This window comes from Parasteatoda tepidariorum, chromosome 4 (genome assembly GCF_043381705.1).
Source record: "Parasteatoda tepidariorum isolate YZ-2023 chromosome 4, CAS_Ptep_4.0, whole genome shotgun sequence".
NCBI classification, from domain to species: domain Eukaryota; kingdom Metazoa; phylum Arthropoda; class Arachnida; order Araneae; family Theridiidae; genus Parasteatoda; species Parasteatoda tepidariorum.
In genome coordinates this window covers 64850993-64867026 of record NC_092207.1, presented here as the reverse complement: position 1 = coordinate 64867026, position 16034 = coordinate 64850993, and the positions used below count along the sequence as shown (strand labels likewise).

Here is a 16034-nt window from a genome sequence, read left to right as displayed (position 1 = left end):
GCTGGTACCCATTGCATGGCGACATTTTTGTTGTGTTGGTCAAGCCTGTGAAGGGCTTGACGACAATGTAGAATGTCGGCAGATGCGGGGGCTTTGGAGGAAGCAATAGCTTGGAGTGCGGCTTTGGAGTCAGAGAGGATGACTACGTTATTAAATTTCTCAAGGTGATTCTGTAGTTGCGACAGAGCTACGCTTATTGCCGATACTTCTGCATCGAAGGCTGTTCTAGACGAACCGATCGGGGTGTAAAATGAAAAAAGGTTGCAGGAAACTCCGGCTCCTGCATTAGTGCCTTCAGCCAATCTTGAACCGTCTGTGAAAATATGTAGCCATTCGTTCTCTGGGTACAGTAAGTGCAAAGTCTCCAGGGCGATAGATTTTAAGACTTGATCATTTGTGCCTCTCTTGGAAACATCTTGACACAGGTTTAAACTCAGTGAGTATCTCTCTTTTTCGATGGGGCACGGTGATCTAATAAGGTCTTCTGTTTTCCAAGTGATATTTAGTTTGTCTTTTATTTCAACGACTCTTTGGAGCAAAGCTGATAAGATAAGTATCTTCATTTGGGCAAATTACTTCCAAACAAGATTACGGCTTTAAACGGTTTACTATATTTGGCTATCATCTAGTTAATACGAATCCTATACGCAGAATTTTACTTTGCTGTGGAAAATAAAATTCGTTGCCAACTTAGGTTCGCTTTTGGTTCCTCAACTTTTTTACTCCAAAAATGTCCAATAAATCCAAAAAATTTGAGCTGAGTTAAGTAACGTAATACATTTTGATGTCGTATGATAACAATGTTATTGGAGAATTTCAAAGACAAAAATACTTCGTAAAAAAGTAGCATAACTGAAATTAATAGTTAAACACTTTTTTATCTCACTAGTCACACTAAGAAGTCATCGCAGTTAAGTCGTTGTTTTGCTTACATTAACTTGCTTCAGAACAGCTTTTATAAATCCACATTGTTAAGATAGTCTTACGAAGTAAATCTGCGTCAGTTAAGGCAAAATTAAATAACTTGTCTACAGTATTAACTATTATTATATAAATAACTTATCTATTATTATATAAATAACTATATACATTAACTATGATCTCAATAAAAACATTAAACAGACATTCTTCAGAAATATCAAACCTGAATTTTGCACTCAAGTTATCGTCTAAAATAACTGTCCTTATAATAATTTTTCATTTATCGTTCCTAAATTGTTATATACTATATAAGATAATTTGTCAGCCACTAGTAGGCTGCACACCATGGATCAAAAATTAGAAATCTTTACTTAAGCATTGGGCGTGCGACACATTCTTCTGTTAAATGTAATGTTCGATTTTATAATTTTAGTAAATGTGAGAACTATAGTTTAATGTCCAGAATTTTCTGCAAATCGTTGCCAAAAACAAACAAAAAAAATATCAAACAAAGGATTTAAACAATTTAGATTTTGGGGTTTATCACCGGAATATCTGATTTTTTTTTCTTTCTTTTTTTAAACTGAAATAATTTTGCCATAAATTGGAAACGTGAATTTACCTTTGAAATAGATTTTTTTTCTCATTTTAAAAAGTTAAAAATCTTCATATAAAAAGCGAGTAATCTGATTTGCTTGATATTAAAAATTTCAGCTTAATATCAATATATTTCATTTGCAAATTGCTGTTCCGAACCTTTCAGTCTCTGTTGCGTTTTCTTCATTGTTTTAAAAAACTTTAGGACAGCTAAATATGAAAACATTTACAACAATACTTGAGAGAGTTAAATAAAACTTTATTCATTTGTATATTGTTTAAATGGTTCTTCTAAAACATTGTTGCCGAAAATGATCATTGTTAATCACACCAACAAAGTAACAAAAAATATTAATTCATCATTCTTATTTGAGCTTTTATAAGTGAATAACGTCTTTTTTGACAAGTGACTTATAATTTGTGAAAATGAGTGAACTTTTTCGTTTTGCTGTGCTTAATCACTGGCAAAAAGAGTTGATAAGAAATCCAAGGCCTTATCGTAAGTATGAAAACTATTAATTTCATAGATTTTCAGTAAAAGATAAATTTCGAAATATCAAAAAATCTTGATTAGGATCTATCTAAGACTTTTTGGAACTAAGCAGGAAGTGGTGATATACAATATTAGAAGTCTATATTGCTTTGTGTGAGACAATCCCTAACTTCTTCAATGTGTGATTTCATTCAGTGCATAAATGTTTTAATATAATCTTGTTTGAAAATCCTTGAAAATGAATTGAATTAAAATATGAAAATTCTTCCACAAATTGAAAATGGAAGTATTAAAATAAAATGAAAAACTTCAAATAGAAATAGAAAAGAAAAATATGAAATAACTGCTATTATTTGTGCAAATACAAATATATTATTACCTTTTAATGATCTGAAATTCGATTTTTTTTAAAACTATTTTATATTCTGAAGAATGAAAAAAAATTTTAAAGCTACAACTTATTTTTCCTTTATTATAAATTAAAATAATAATATACTTTTATAAAGGTTTTTATCGCTGCAACACACGTTACACTGTAAATCATTACAGATCAAATTTAGGTAAAAACTACCGGCACTTTGGGTGCATCATGTGTAAAATACATGACAACCTGGATGACGATACTTTCTTATGATGAAATTCATTTTTTCCGGAACATCTCAAGGATCAAAATATTTTTGCAATAATTATTTCCTTAAAATCACTGAATCATTTATATTAAATAAAGAATCATTTATGTTAAATTAATATTACTATAAAAATTACGGCATAATATTTTACGGTAAAAATAGATTTTAGCGTAAAATTTGTTTTACGAATAATGCACCAATAGTACCAATACTTTGTACTGTCATTTTATTCGGAATTTCTAATTGTAGAAATAATGTTACTCTGTTTAAAAAAGAAAACATATTATGATTTATTTTATGAAAAATAAAGTTATAAACTTTTAAAATTATATTCATAATCTTATAAGCTAACAGAGACATTTTTATTTCATTAATAAAATTAAATACCTAAAAGCAATAAGCAATTATAATTTAAAGTGACATTTTGTCACATTTAATTAGAATAATTAACACCTAATTATGTAGTCTTATCACCTTTCTTCATATTTCAACCAAATCTTAAACATTAAAAAAAGAGTATTTAAGTCCACTTTAATTCGTGTAAATTGTAAGTGTATTTTAAACTGAAGAGTGTTTCGTTATTATACCGTTTCGTGAGCAGTACTAAAGCCGGTTTATACTCGATCTACAATATATATCTATATTAGGTTAATAGGAACCTATCTCAAGAATATAAGTATTAGCTTATTCATTAATAACCATGATTGGTATTACTAATAGTTAAAGGATATTTTTGAGGCCCCCGAAATGGGATAGTGCTAGTATTCCTAATGTATTTTTTAACAAAACATTTAAATTATTATCCATGTGGAACGGAAGTTCTAAAATAAAATTAAAATCATCAAAAAGATGTTTAGAAAAAAAAAATTTATATGTGTTTTCATAAAGATTCATTACTTTTGAATAAATTCAGATAGATCACTTAGTTTTTATGTATTTCAGTCAAATCTTTTTTTTAGGTTCCTTTTTAATTTCAAGCAATTACACATTAGTTAAAAACTATAATATTATTTCTTCTCAATATGAATTTATGCTATATATAGCAACAATTCTTAAATGTGGTATAGACAATGTTGTATAGATCTATATTAAATAGTTTTTTTTTCCTCATGAAATGAGCTCGGTTACACAGTTATTATCATTCCAATTATGTTTGAAAATTTAGTTACAATTATTCAGCTTGTGGTTGATTATTCAGTTATTATATGTTTAACTATTATAAAGCATTTTTTAACCCAAATTTAAAACAGTCAAATAGAAGCTAAATTAAAATTTAATTTATAATCTTTTTTCAGCTCCTGGATTTCTTGCAGAGAATACCAGTAGTAGTTCATCTGACACAGATGGGTAAGTATTTGATTTAAATTGCGAAATAATATAATTTCTTCAAGGAAAAAATGGTAATTTTTTAAAGTTAAAGACATAAATGAGTAAAAAACAAATAAATATATAAATAAGAAAGAAAGAAAGAAATATAAAGAAAAAAATCTCTTAGAAGAAGTGCGAAGAAACTATCGTATTTAAATAATTTAGATTAAATATAAATATTTGAAAAAAATATTACATTCGATTTTGCCCTTAGAACACGTAATATGGAAAGAAAATATCAAATGGGAGTATCGAAATAAAATGTTAATATGAAAATGAAAGCTATGTTGAGAGTTATTTTTAACAAAATTTATTTCATTAATATTAACTTGGCATTTAACTAGTCTTTATAATTTCTTAAATAAGAATTGAGCAAAAAACTTATGAAAGATGACCATCTAGAGATAATTAAATATTCTGTCTATAAATATCTAATTGTTAAATATGTTCTATTATTTCTTTTTTCAGCTACGAAATGCTGGCGGTTGAGAGTGAGATAGTGAGTGAGGAGTCAAATTTGACTTTTGATGAGGATGACGCTAATGATAGGTACTATTTAAAGTTATTATCTTTAAGACATCATAATATTTGTATTTTAAACTACTTTAAATATTCAACAATATTTGCTGCATATTAGTACACAAAATAATACCATGGAAAAGAATTCGAAATTTTTATTTTTTTGCATTTGGCACTTTTGTATGATGTGCTACCTATTGCAATTTTTTTTTAAAAATAAATTATGCTTATTAGTTTTTTAAATTTTATTCATTCATACAATTAGCACTAAAATAAAAAAATAAATCAAAGAAATCTATTCTAAATAACTTACGATGTTTTTTTTAATTGCACGGCAGAATATTACTTTTGCATACATATTTTTATATGGGAATTAGTTAGAAACATACATGTAAAATATTTTTAAATTATGCAAATTAAATTAATTTGCTGTTGTGCGAGATAGTTAAATATCAAAAGTTTATACGATCATAAAAGGAAAACGCAAAAACAATGAAAAAAAAATTCTCACATGTATGTCATGCATTAAAATTGAAGCAGCTATATAATGTGATAATTTCATTTTTTATCTTTAGCGATGATATGGAAGAACTGAGTGCAGAAATAGAGCATTCGGAGTCTTCTACAACTGATGATGAAGATGGTGAGATTTTGGATAGGTAATCTATTTATCTTTTATTTTATTATTATTGCGATAATTGTCTTCAATGAGATTTTAAATATTTGGCGATTTTCTGTATGATATATTGATTATTGATACTATTGACTATTGATATATGATATATTGATACTATTAAACATGTTCATGTATGTCATGCATTAAAATTGAAGCAACTATATAATGTGATAATTTCATTTTTTACCTTTAGCGATGATATGGAAGAACTGAGTGCAGAAATAGAGCATTCTGAGTCTTCTACAACTGATGATGAAGATGTTGAGATTTTGGATAGGTAATCTATTTATCTTTTATTTTATTATTATTGCGACAATTGTCTTTAATAAGACTTTAAATATTTAGCGATTTTCTATACGATTTATTGAATAGTATTTATGTTGCTACTTTTGCATGCTGATTTTCATCGTGGAGACTTTAGAAAATAAATGTGAAGAATTCTTTTTAAGGGATGCAAATTGAAGTAATTTATGATAATCAGAGCTTAATGTTTTAAAATAAGTAGTACTAAATTCATGAAAATATGATTCAATTCTTATTAATAAAAGACATGCTATTATATGTTAAGCATATGTTAAGCTCGACTTGCTAACTATATAATATGATAATTTTATTTTTTTATCTTTAGAGATGACTTGGTTGAGTTGAGGGCTGAACTAGAGCCAAAAGAGTCATCTTCAAGCGATGATGATGATATTGCTATATTGAATAGGTAGTTTAAACAGTTTTAATGTTATTGAGATTAATTATTTTAAGCAAAATTTTAAACACTTTGTAATTTTTAAAAGCATGAGCTGTTTTTTAGATGTAAACTTTCGTAATGGAATGAATAGAAATATATATTTAGAATTTATCTAAAATGTACAAAGTAAAGGAATTTGTTCTGATGAAACCTAGAGGATTTACAAAAAATTGATACGAAGCGTAAAATGCATGAAATGGTTCAAAAAAACTAATAATAATTTTACTTTTTAATGTGTAAATATTTCAGGCAAATACTGTTTAAAAAATTATTTCTCAAAATTACTTCGAAATAAATATAGTCAAATTTTAAAACTCATGCTCAACATTGAAACAACGTGTATATTTATTTTGATGTATCATGGCAAAATGTCACATCATCGTCAAATGTGACAAAATTTAAATTTTATTAGTTTATAACGATTAAATAATCGAAGAAAAAATTAATTTGATGATAATTTCCTGCACTTATCTCCATTCTAAATTTATTTCACGAGTAAAAGTTGTCTTCAGATTGGTAATGAACACTTTTCTACTTAACCGCCATGTTTATTTATAAATGAATATGAGCTGTTCTTTTGAACATGTCACTATACGTAGAGGTTTCAATTTCAATTATACATTTCTTTGAGGTATTCTATCTCATTTTTTCACTAATTATTTCATTTACTAATTATAATCATTTTTTCATTTTAACAGGGAAGGCATTTGTTGATCTTGAGGTAATTATTCCACGAACTAATTTCTTTTTTTTATTTTTAGCAAAAAAATGGAGGAATTGCAGGCTGATATTGAGCCTAAAGAGTCAGAAATGATTCTTGATAAAGGGATTGTTGCTATGACTGGGTAATTAGAATCATATTTTAAACTTACATAAAATGAGTCTTCAATTAATTAAAACACCATATTTAAATTTTTAAGGCCCGGAATTATAATTTTACTTTATTTGAATTCTTTAAATTATTTTCTTCAAGAAACAAACAACCTATATTCTATTTCACTCATATTCTAATAGAATGGGTATTTTCCGCTTACATTTTCATGAGATTTCTGTTAAATAGTAGTAGTATTTTAATCCAAAATTCAAAATCTGACTTTCTGCACTTCCATAGTTTTGCGTAACTCCTTCGTACTGTCCATAAATGCTCATAATTTTATTTTATTTATTGAATGCAATTCCGTTTAATGTAAATATATTTTTTATATAGGAATGTTTTATCAATTTATCTACTTTATTATCCAAAACAGGGATTGTAACCACAATCTAAAAAACATGGTCTCAATGGATCAGTTTTGTTTTGATCAAAAGAACTGTTGATACACATAAAAGTTACTTTTACTCCTTGCAAATTTTGCTATCTCAAAGAGTTCATATTTTTAAATTTTTATTTTTCAAGAGCTATTCAATTAATTCTTTCAATTTCTGTGTTTTGTCTTTTAACATTTCTTAGAAAAAATTTCCTGAAAAATTTGCTTTCACAAAAAATTCAAAAAGTTTAAACCATTTGTGTTTTTGAAAATAATAATTAATTTCAAAATATAATATTTTGCATTGGAATAACTTTTGAATAAACTGACTAAAATTGCAACGTTCTCTCTTATGAAAATAGTTTCCTATTCCGTCACAAGAAATGAATCTAAATAAATATTTTCATATCTGATTTCATAACCTTATGCCTGAACAGATATTTTAGCATATTTGAGGAAAGTCACACAACTCATGAAAATCCAATCTTTAAATCAAAAGTTAATAAAGTGTTCAAGTTTTTATTTCCTCTCTTTTTAGCTTAAAGTACACAAATTTTAATATTAAATAAATTTTACTAATTTTCTTCTTTAATTTTAGTAGTGATAGAAGTGGCCATTTTTACTTCGAGATTGATTCGAGGGAAAAGAAAATTCTGGCCAAGGCTAATAAAGTGAAAGAGTCACTGGACATAGTTGTTGGATTAAAGAGGTATATATTAATTGCTATCGATCTTATTCAAATAAGTTCATTTCTTTTAATGTGAATTTAAATCACTGATATGCTTTACTATGTGGCTTAAAAGTATATTTTAGAACATATTTTTTTCATTCTACTTCTTCTCCTTAAACTAAATAATAATAAATAGTAATTAAATGCGTTTTCATGTAATATAAACTTACATTGTGTGCAAAACTTTGGAGAAAAAGATAATTGTTATTAAAATTATTGGCGCTATTTATTTATATGTAAAAGTAATGAAAATACATTTTTTCGTTGTTTGTATTTTATATATTGACTTACTAAGAATTATATTTTTTTAACATTTCTCTTGATTTGATTTTATAAAGTAATTTCGATTGCTTGACTTTATTTCGTAAGGTTGATCGAACTATTGACCACGATTTGTCTTATTTAATATGAAATTGAGTCGTTATGCATTTAATATTTATTTATTCATATCGATGTATATATAATAATTATAATAATTTAATGTTATGCATTCATACTTATATATTCATATCGATGAATATATAATAATTGCAATAATTTAATATTATGTATTCAGATATATATATTCATGCCTGTCATTTATATATTCATTCATATAAAAAGTGAGATTTATGTTTATGAGTATTTTTTCATAGAAGAAAAGACTAATTTGCTCATTTGTTGGAAGTAAATATTAATTTATAGTAATTTATCTTCTCTTTTCAAAAATCCATAAGTTAATACCCACACAATGCAATTTGAGGCATTTAATGCGTATCTATAATGAAAATACTAATTCATATAATTAAGAAATGAATGAATTCTTACAGGTGGGGAGATATTTCTCTTTTGACAAAAAATCTGGAGGAAAAATTAGCCCAAAACCCAGATNTTAGTACCCAGACAATGCAATTTGAGGCATTTAATGCGTATCTATAATGAAAATACTAATTCATATAAATAAGAAATGAATGAATTCTTACAGGTGTGGAGATATTTCTCTTTTGACAAAAAATCTGGAGGAAAAATTAGCCCAAAACCCAGATTTTGCTGAGAAAAGAGAATTGGCAAGAAAGAGAGAGAAGAAAAGCTTCCGCAACCTTGTGAGATGCCTAGTTTCTGGGTGTTTCAAACGGAAGTAATTCTTTCTTAACTGTGTGATATTAAAAGTAGGTGACTTGATCTGCATCTGTGACTCTCAACTAAGACTGCGTAGCCCTATTGTGTGACTCTTAAAATGGACAATGCACAATGATGTGGCTTAAAATTGACAATGCACAATCGTGTGACTTAAAAAGGACAATGCACAATGTGTGACTTAAAATGGACAATGCATAATTGTGCGACTTAAAATGGACTATGCACTATTGTGTGACTTAAAATGGACAATGAGCAATTGTGCGACTTAAAATGGACAATGCACAATTGTGTGGCTTAAAATGAACTATGCACTATTGTGTGACTTAAAATGGACAATGAGCAATTGTGCGACTTAAAATGAACAATGCACAATTGTGTGACTCATAATGGACAATGCACAATCGTGTGACTTAAAATGGACAATGCGCAATTGTGTAACTTAAAATGAACAATGCACTATTGTGTGACTTAAGATGGACCAACCTAATTTTACCATCTTTAATAGTGAATTCTTTATTTATTCATTAAAACTGAATGTATGCCTGTAACATTAACACGGAGTGCAATAAATGGAACCTGTTTAAAACTTCGTTATTATTTTTTTATTACTCTTATTATTAATAATTATCAAAATTAATTTTTATTAAAAATGTATGTTACTGTTCTGTGTACTAAAATAATTTAATAAGTTAAACAGTTTACAAAAAAAGAAAAAAAGAAAAAAAATCCTTGGAGTCTACTTTGATTACTCTCTAACCTCAGAAACTGCCGCAGTTCATTCTATATCATATAGCTCATTTCATTAATTCTTTTTTCCTCACGTTTGTTTACTAACAGTCAAATGTACTATAACAAATTTCATAGCTGATTTTAATTAGTTTTTTCTACTTTCTTTGTAATGCTGTACAACAATTTTCATTCCTTTGTCGTATTTGTACTATCCACAATAGGATGAAGTAACAATAGTTCAGCAAAAAATCAAGTTGCTGTAATGAAAGATTTTCGCTTGTATAAAAACCCAATTTTACAGTTTAATTACTCCAAAATAAATACGAAACTTAAACAAACGTTAGGCTGATTGTCAATCTATAAATATGGGAGTAGGCAGTTGCAAAATATCACATTTAAAAGAGCTACATGAGTGGTGCTTGTTTTCCCACATTTAATTACTTGGCGCACTGGAAAACTTCAACATTAATTTATTATTATCTCAAAAACTAATGGTGGCATCAATAACATTTTGATATAAGGATATTTCTTTGACACTTCCTTAGAAATATGTAAAATTTTATAATGTTTTATCAAATGATTTCGAAGTTGCGAGGCTTGTAAATGTGTTTTTTTTTCTTAAGCTTTAGAAGGCTATGCCGACAGTTACTTAAAAAATAAAAATTATAGAGAGGTACTTTCAAATCTTTTGACAGATCTCAATTGTAAAATGTTGTTGTTTTCGCTTATGACAGGATACTTGTTTTTACGTATAAAATTATAGAAGCAAACTTTTTTTAAACAAAAATAGGGAACTTTTAAAGATTAACTTCTAATTTTCGAAGGGGGCATAGACATCACTTAGTGGTATTACAAAGAGTGGCGATGACTCAGTGTTTAATGTACTGGTTTGTCATTGCGAATAGCTGGGGATCGATCTCTAGTGGCGGCTTGCAATAAGCTAAGCTTTCTATATCGTAAGAGTTTGAGCAGAACTGTGGAGTAGATGTGCGGAGTCCATGAACTCTCCAGAGCTGCAAAGAGTGCATACCGGGGAAGGAACAATTTTGAGTCTATAAGGATGGTTTCTTAGGCAGTCATGTGCTGTAGCCAGGCAGAATTCAGCCACTGCTCTACGCCTTGGGCCATTACACAAATTTGGGATGGTAATCTTCCAGGATTTTTTGGGAAACACGGTTATAGAGGTCTTTCTGAGAACGAGCTTTAATAGATATTTTAATAAGATTTTTAATAGCATGGAAGGGCATAGGGCGAAAAATTCTTTGTATAATTAAAGAACCCTTTTTAACCAGAAGGTCGGCTTTCTCCTTTCTTTGAACTCCACAGTGGGCAGGAACTCACTAGTGTGCTATAGTTTTCTCAAGTGATGCCAGGTTTTTAAGATGACAACGGCAGTCCGATATCTACTGTGTTATGAGATTATTGTCAGGAATGATAGTTAACACAGCAGCTCTAGAATCGCTGAGAATAGCAGCTCTTGTGACTTTTTCTAAGTGGAACTGCAGCTGGGACAGAGCTGTGCAATTTCTCCGTCAAACGCAGTACCCTGTCCCACAGGGACGGAGAAAGAAAAAATGTCGGAGAAGACTCCGGCACCTGCGTTAAGGCTATCACATAATCAAAAAATAACTTATAGTTATTTTATAAAAAAAAAAACTTTCAACGTTTAATTTAAATATAGTTTTAAGAAAAGATTGAACCATAAAGGTTTGCAGGATATTTATTGTCAAAAAATGCATCAATTATCAAAAAATTCAAAATTTAAACATTTGTTCAATAATTCAGGAAAAATGCTATATATAAAAAATTATTTATTTAAATTTTCATGTAACTGATTATGCATCTAAAAGTAAATTTTATTAATACTGAATTTATTTTGAATATTTAAATACATAATTTGCTTTGAAAAAATTCCTGATTTTTTTTACAGTGCAGAACCTATAAATAATAACTTTTCTTTTACAAACATTTTCACGCATTCATGTTTTTAATCCTTTCACTTTTCAATTTTTGGAATTATACAAATGAGAAATATCCCCAAAAAATTGAATAATCTGTCAAACATGTATTTATGCAATGAAAATAATGATAATAACCGATTGATAAAACATTTTATCGAGTACAGATTTATTAGTCATTTGGTGGCATTCTTATACTTCATTAGTGTGTTTTTGATAATTTTGAAGCCCTTTCAAAATTATAAAAGAAAAAAGTGAAAGATTCCATCTTAATTTGATGGAAAAGTGCAAAGTATGTGTTTAGAAACTCATATAAAACACATATTTATAGAAAGACTGGATTTACAACATCGATTCGAACGAATGAGATTCAACCATTCTTTCAATATATTAATAATCTATCTTGCTTTTATTACAGCCAGGTGTGTTATTCTCTAGTAGACAAACAATTTTTTCAACGAAATAATAAAAGAAAACCCAAAACTAAATTATGAACTTCGATAAGGAAAGTGTTTTCCTTGTAATCATATCGTTTGCTTACAAGCGAAATCAATATATAAATTATCTTCAGGTACCTTTAATAAACTTGAATTGAGTTTTAAAGGTGATTTCAGTGTTAGCTGAAACACATTTTGTAGTTAAAATAACGAAATATTCTAATAATTTCAACAATATGCTAAGAGTGAATGTTTAAAATAAAAGGTACAATTTTTTTAACATTTCTAAACTAAAAGTTATAAATTTCAAATGTACAGTGTGCAAAAAAAACAGATCACTCTAGATAACTTTTGATCTAATAATCGGATCTTCACGTTGTAGAACTCAATCTTAATAGCTCAAGAAGTGAACTCAAATATGCTAATTTATTGATGCAGACGATATTTTAAGTTAATAAATCAGACACAAAAACATATTTTATCTTAATAAACACACCTGTTTTACGACGGATTCGGATTTCTGACCCCCAAAATTTAAGGGGTAGCCGCAATATGGAAAATTTGGTCCCCGTAGTTTAGTCAGGAGAGCAGGCCAAAGTCTTGACCCCTTAAGGTTAATTTTATTTCTTGTGTATTTCGCCATATCTCGGGAACTTTTTAAGCGAATTAAAAAAATTTTACGTACAACTATGAAATTCGTTTCCAAAACTTTCGTTTATCCAAAGAATCAAAAGCCAAATTTATACCATAAAAATATAACTCTTAGTAAATATTTTTTTATTATTATTTTATTTAATACTAGCGTAAGAAGTTTGAACTGTGAGATATACAATTTTTTACATAATTTTAAGGAATGTAATTTCAATAGGTCAAATGCAAAATATGAATGAAATCGGAGGAATAATTCCTGATAAATCGAATATAAATCGATAGCCATAATTTTAGAGTACAATTTCTCAATAAGTATTGAGACCGATTTCACTCAAATTTTATATTCTATCACGTAAAATTACATGGTTTGAAACGATGTAAGAAATTTTTACCTAACAATTAAAAATTGCTTCGGCTATAATTAAATAAAATCATAAAAAGTAGTAAATATTTTATTGAAGTTATCTTTTTCATGAAATGTCCTTGTTTATTGCATAGTTGTATGCAATTTAGTTGGTTATTACATAGTTGAGTGCAAAATTTTTTTCTATTCGCTTAAAAAGTTCTCGAGATATGGCGAAATGCTCAAAAATTAAAATTAGCATTAAGGGGTCCAAAGTTTGGACAGCTCTCCTGACTAAACTATGTGGATTATATTTTCCAGATTGCTGCTACCCCCTATATTTTGGGTGTCAACAATCATAACCATCGAAAAAAGGCATGTCTATTCAAGGAAAGTACGTTTTTATGCCTGATTTCGTAACTTAAGATATCGTCTTCATTAATTAATTAACATATTTGAGGTCACCCCTCAGACCCTGAATCCTAGAACGTGAAAATCCGATCAGTCGATCAAAAGTTTTACGGGGTGGCCCGTTTTTTTATTTTGAGCACTGCACATCTAAATACGTTACAGAATATATAATTGGATAACTAGAAATGTAGTATAATAAATATGCATGACAGAAATTATAAATTTGCTTAACAATGTTATAAATTAGAATAATTAATTCAGAAGAAGTACAGTTACGGAATTAAAGAAGTAATGTTTATCATTATTGAATTTTTAAAAATACAGTTTTCTATCAGTTTTCTAAGTTTATCAGAATGTACAAAAAAAATCATTTCCTGACATATGTTAAAGAAGTCACTTTAAAAAAAAATGTTAATTAATAATTTAAGTTATAGTACAAAGCATATAATAATTTTAAATTGATTATTGCACACTGTAAATATTTCAGGATAAAACTGCGGTAAAAAGTACTAGCACTCAGACTCCGATACTTTTCATCGTAAAATTTACTTTTACCGGAACATGTTTAGGAACAAAAATCTAATGTGCCATACTTTTTAATTTTTACTGTAATAATTACCGTAAAATCACTGAATCACTCAAATTAAATAGATATTACAGTAAAAATTACCGTATATTTTATAGTAAAATGGATTTTAGGGACACCTATGGGGTGCCGGTATTATAGTGATTTAATCCGGAATATTTTACTGTGCAGTACTATTGTAATTGATGTAGTCATTCTGCCGAAACGGTTAATAGTTGATTTTATGGGCAAATTAATGACTTAAGAAGAAGCATAGTAAATTTTATTTAAAAAAAATTTTAAAAAACGAAAACTTATTTGATTTGATACATAAACCATAACATCAAGTTTTATTCAAGTGTTATTCTAAATTAGATTAAACACACAGCCAAAAATAAACTGAGAAAACTCTTTTAGTCCAGTACAGCCCGGAAACCTATCTTTCCAAATCCGTTGTTCTAAAAAAATCATCCGATCTTAAAAACCAGTCTCGTTCCTCTAATTTATTTGAATCAATTCATGTTTCATTCTTTTGACAGTCAACATAGCGGATCCTTGCAATACAGTGTTACTTCTCGGGAGCGGCTACTCGCTGTTCCGCAGTAAAATGTTCGTTAACGCAGGTCAGTCAACTTTTTTTTCTAATTTAACTTTCAACTCTAAAAATAAATCAATGACAGCATCGTCTTAAGTGCTGTCTGACTCCAGCATGTGGTTGTAGATCTGTTTTAGAGATCGACAAAAAGACTTCTCTAAATAAAAGACTCGCGCAAATAATTTGAATATATTTTAATCTGCTTTTTTGCTCTGTTAGCTTTTTTTGGCTTTGATATTTTTTCGTGTTTCCTTATTTAACCTTTTCCGTATTTGGTGGAGAGGTCAGTTCCGTCACTGAGAGAGGTTTTAATGGTGTCTCCTAAAGAGTTTCCTTAAGACAAGGTCTACGGAAAAAGTTCCGTGCTTATCAAAAGTGGTCGTAAATAGAAGAGGTCGCTACATAGAGGTGGTCTTTACGGGAGGTTTCATCACATTGAATCCTGATGACTCAAAGGCACAATGAAACATTGTGTCTCACTATATTATAGTACTGCAATCATTTATTAAAAGTTATTGTATACTTAGCGATGTTACTGACATTGTTAATTTAAAATAATTTTTTTAAATGATTTGTTTGACTTGTTCAATAAAACGGTATCTTATACACTCTGACTATCTTACTATCATCTGATCAATCACAGTTAATCGGCTGTCACTGAACTGCCATTGTGAAGGACTTGGGTTTGATCCTGAGTTGCGGCTTGAAGGCCATCGATCTATGAGTACCATTCTATAAAATAAAGGCGGCTTGTGCACATTAATGTCTGCATTGCCATTGTGTGTGATGCGTGAGTGCGGTTCATCCTATGAAAGGGTATCTGTGGCAGTGTGGAGTGGCTAATGTTGCTCGACTCCGTGACTTTGGTCACAAGGTGCTCAAAGCAAACAACTCAAAATGAGCAACAATTCCGACACTTTCTATGGCGAAGAACGCAAAGTTCAGTGCCTGTCATTAAAAAAACAAAAATTAATATATACATATATATATATCAGGGTTGGAGTTTTTGCCTGCAAAAAAGGGTTTTTGCCAGGACAGTGGCAAAATCCTGGTAAAAACCGGCAAAAACCAAATTATTTAAAAATTGCTGATTAAATATTATTACAAAATACTTTAAACAAATTTAAATCAATCATAAGGAAAGATAATTTTGATACATTACATGAAAATATTTTTAACATATTAGCAATTAATATAAGGGTAATAATTTTTAAAAGATTGAAAGTTTTTGATCTCTTCATTTTAGAATCCTAAAATAAAAGTTTTTTTACAAATAAATAATCATCAATGGCTCCACAGCCCAG

The 16034-nt window shown here is 28.5% G+C and overlaps 2 protein-coding genes across 2 annotated transcripts in view; one reads left to right on the top strand and one right to left on the bottom strand.

Annotated features, from left to right (window-relative positions):
• The window catches only part of LOC122271060 (uncharacterized), a 2620-nt gene extending 2057 nt beyond the window's left edge, over positions 1-563 (bottom strand). Inside the window, exon 1 of the mRNA XM_043050863.1 lies at positions 9-563. Coding sequence (XP_042906797.1) covers positions 9-563 — 555 coding nt within the window. The remainder of the gene's footprint in view (positions 1-8) is intronic.
• A 1381-nt stretch (positions 564-1944) lies between these two features.
• Positions 1945-9043, top strand: LOC139425458 (ribosome biogenesis protein BOP1 homolog). Its single transcript, XM_071180365.1, has 9 exons — positions 1945-2017; positions 3936-3987; positions 4477-4557; positions 5103-5186; positions 5397-5480; positions 5832-5915; positions 6707-6790; positions 7791-7901; positions 8887-9043. The coding sequence occupies exons 1-9, from the start codon at positions 1945-1947 to the stop codon at positions 9041-9043; spliced, it is 810 nt and encodes a 269-aa protein (XP_071036466.1).
• Positions 9044-16034: the final 6991 nt, after the last annotated feature.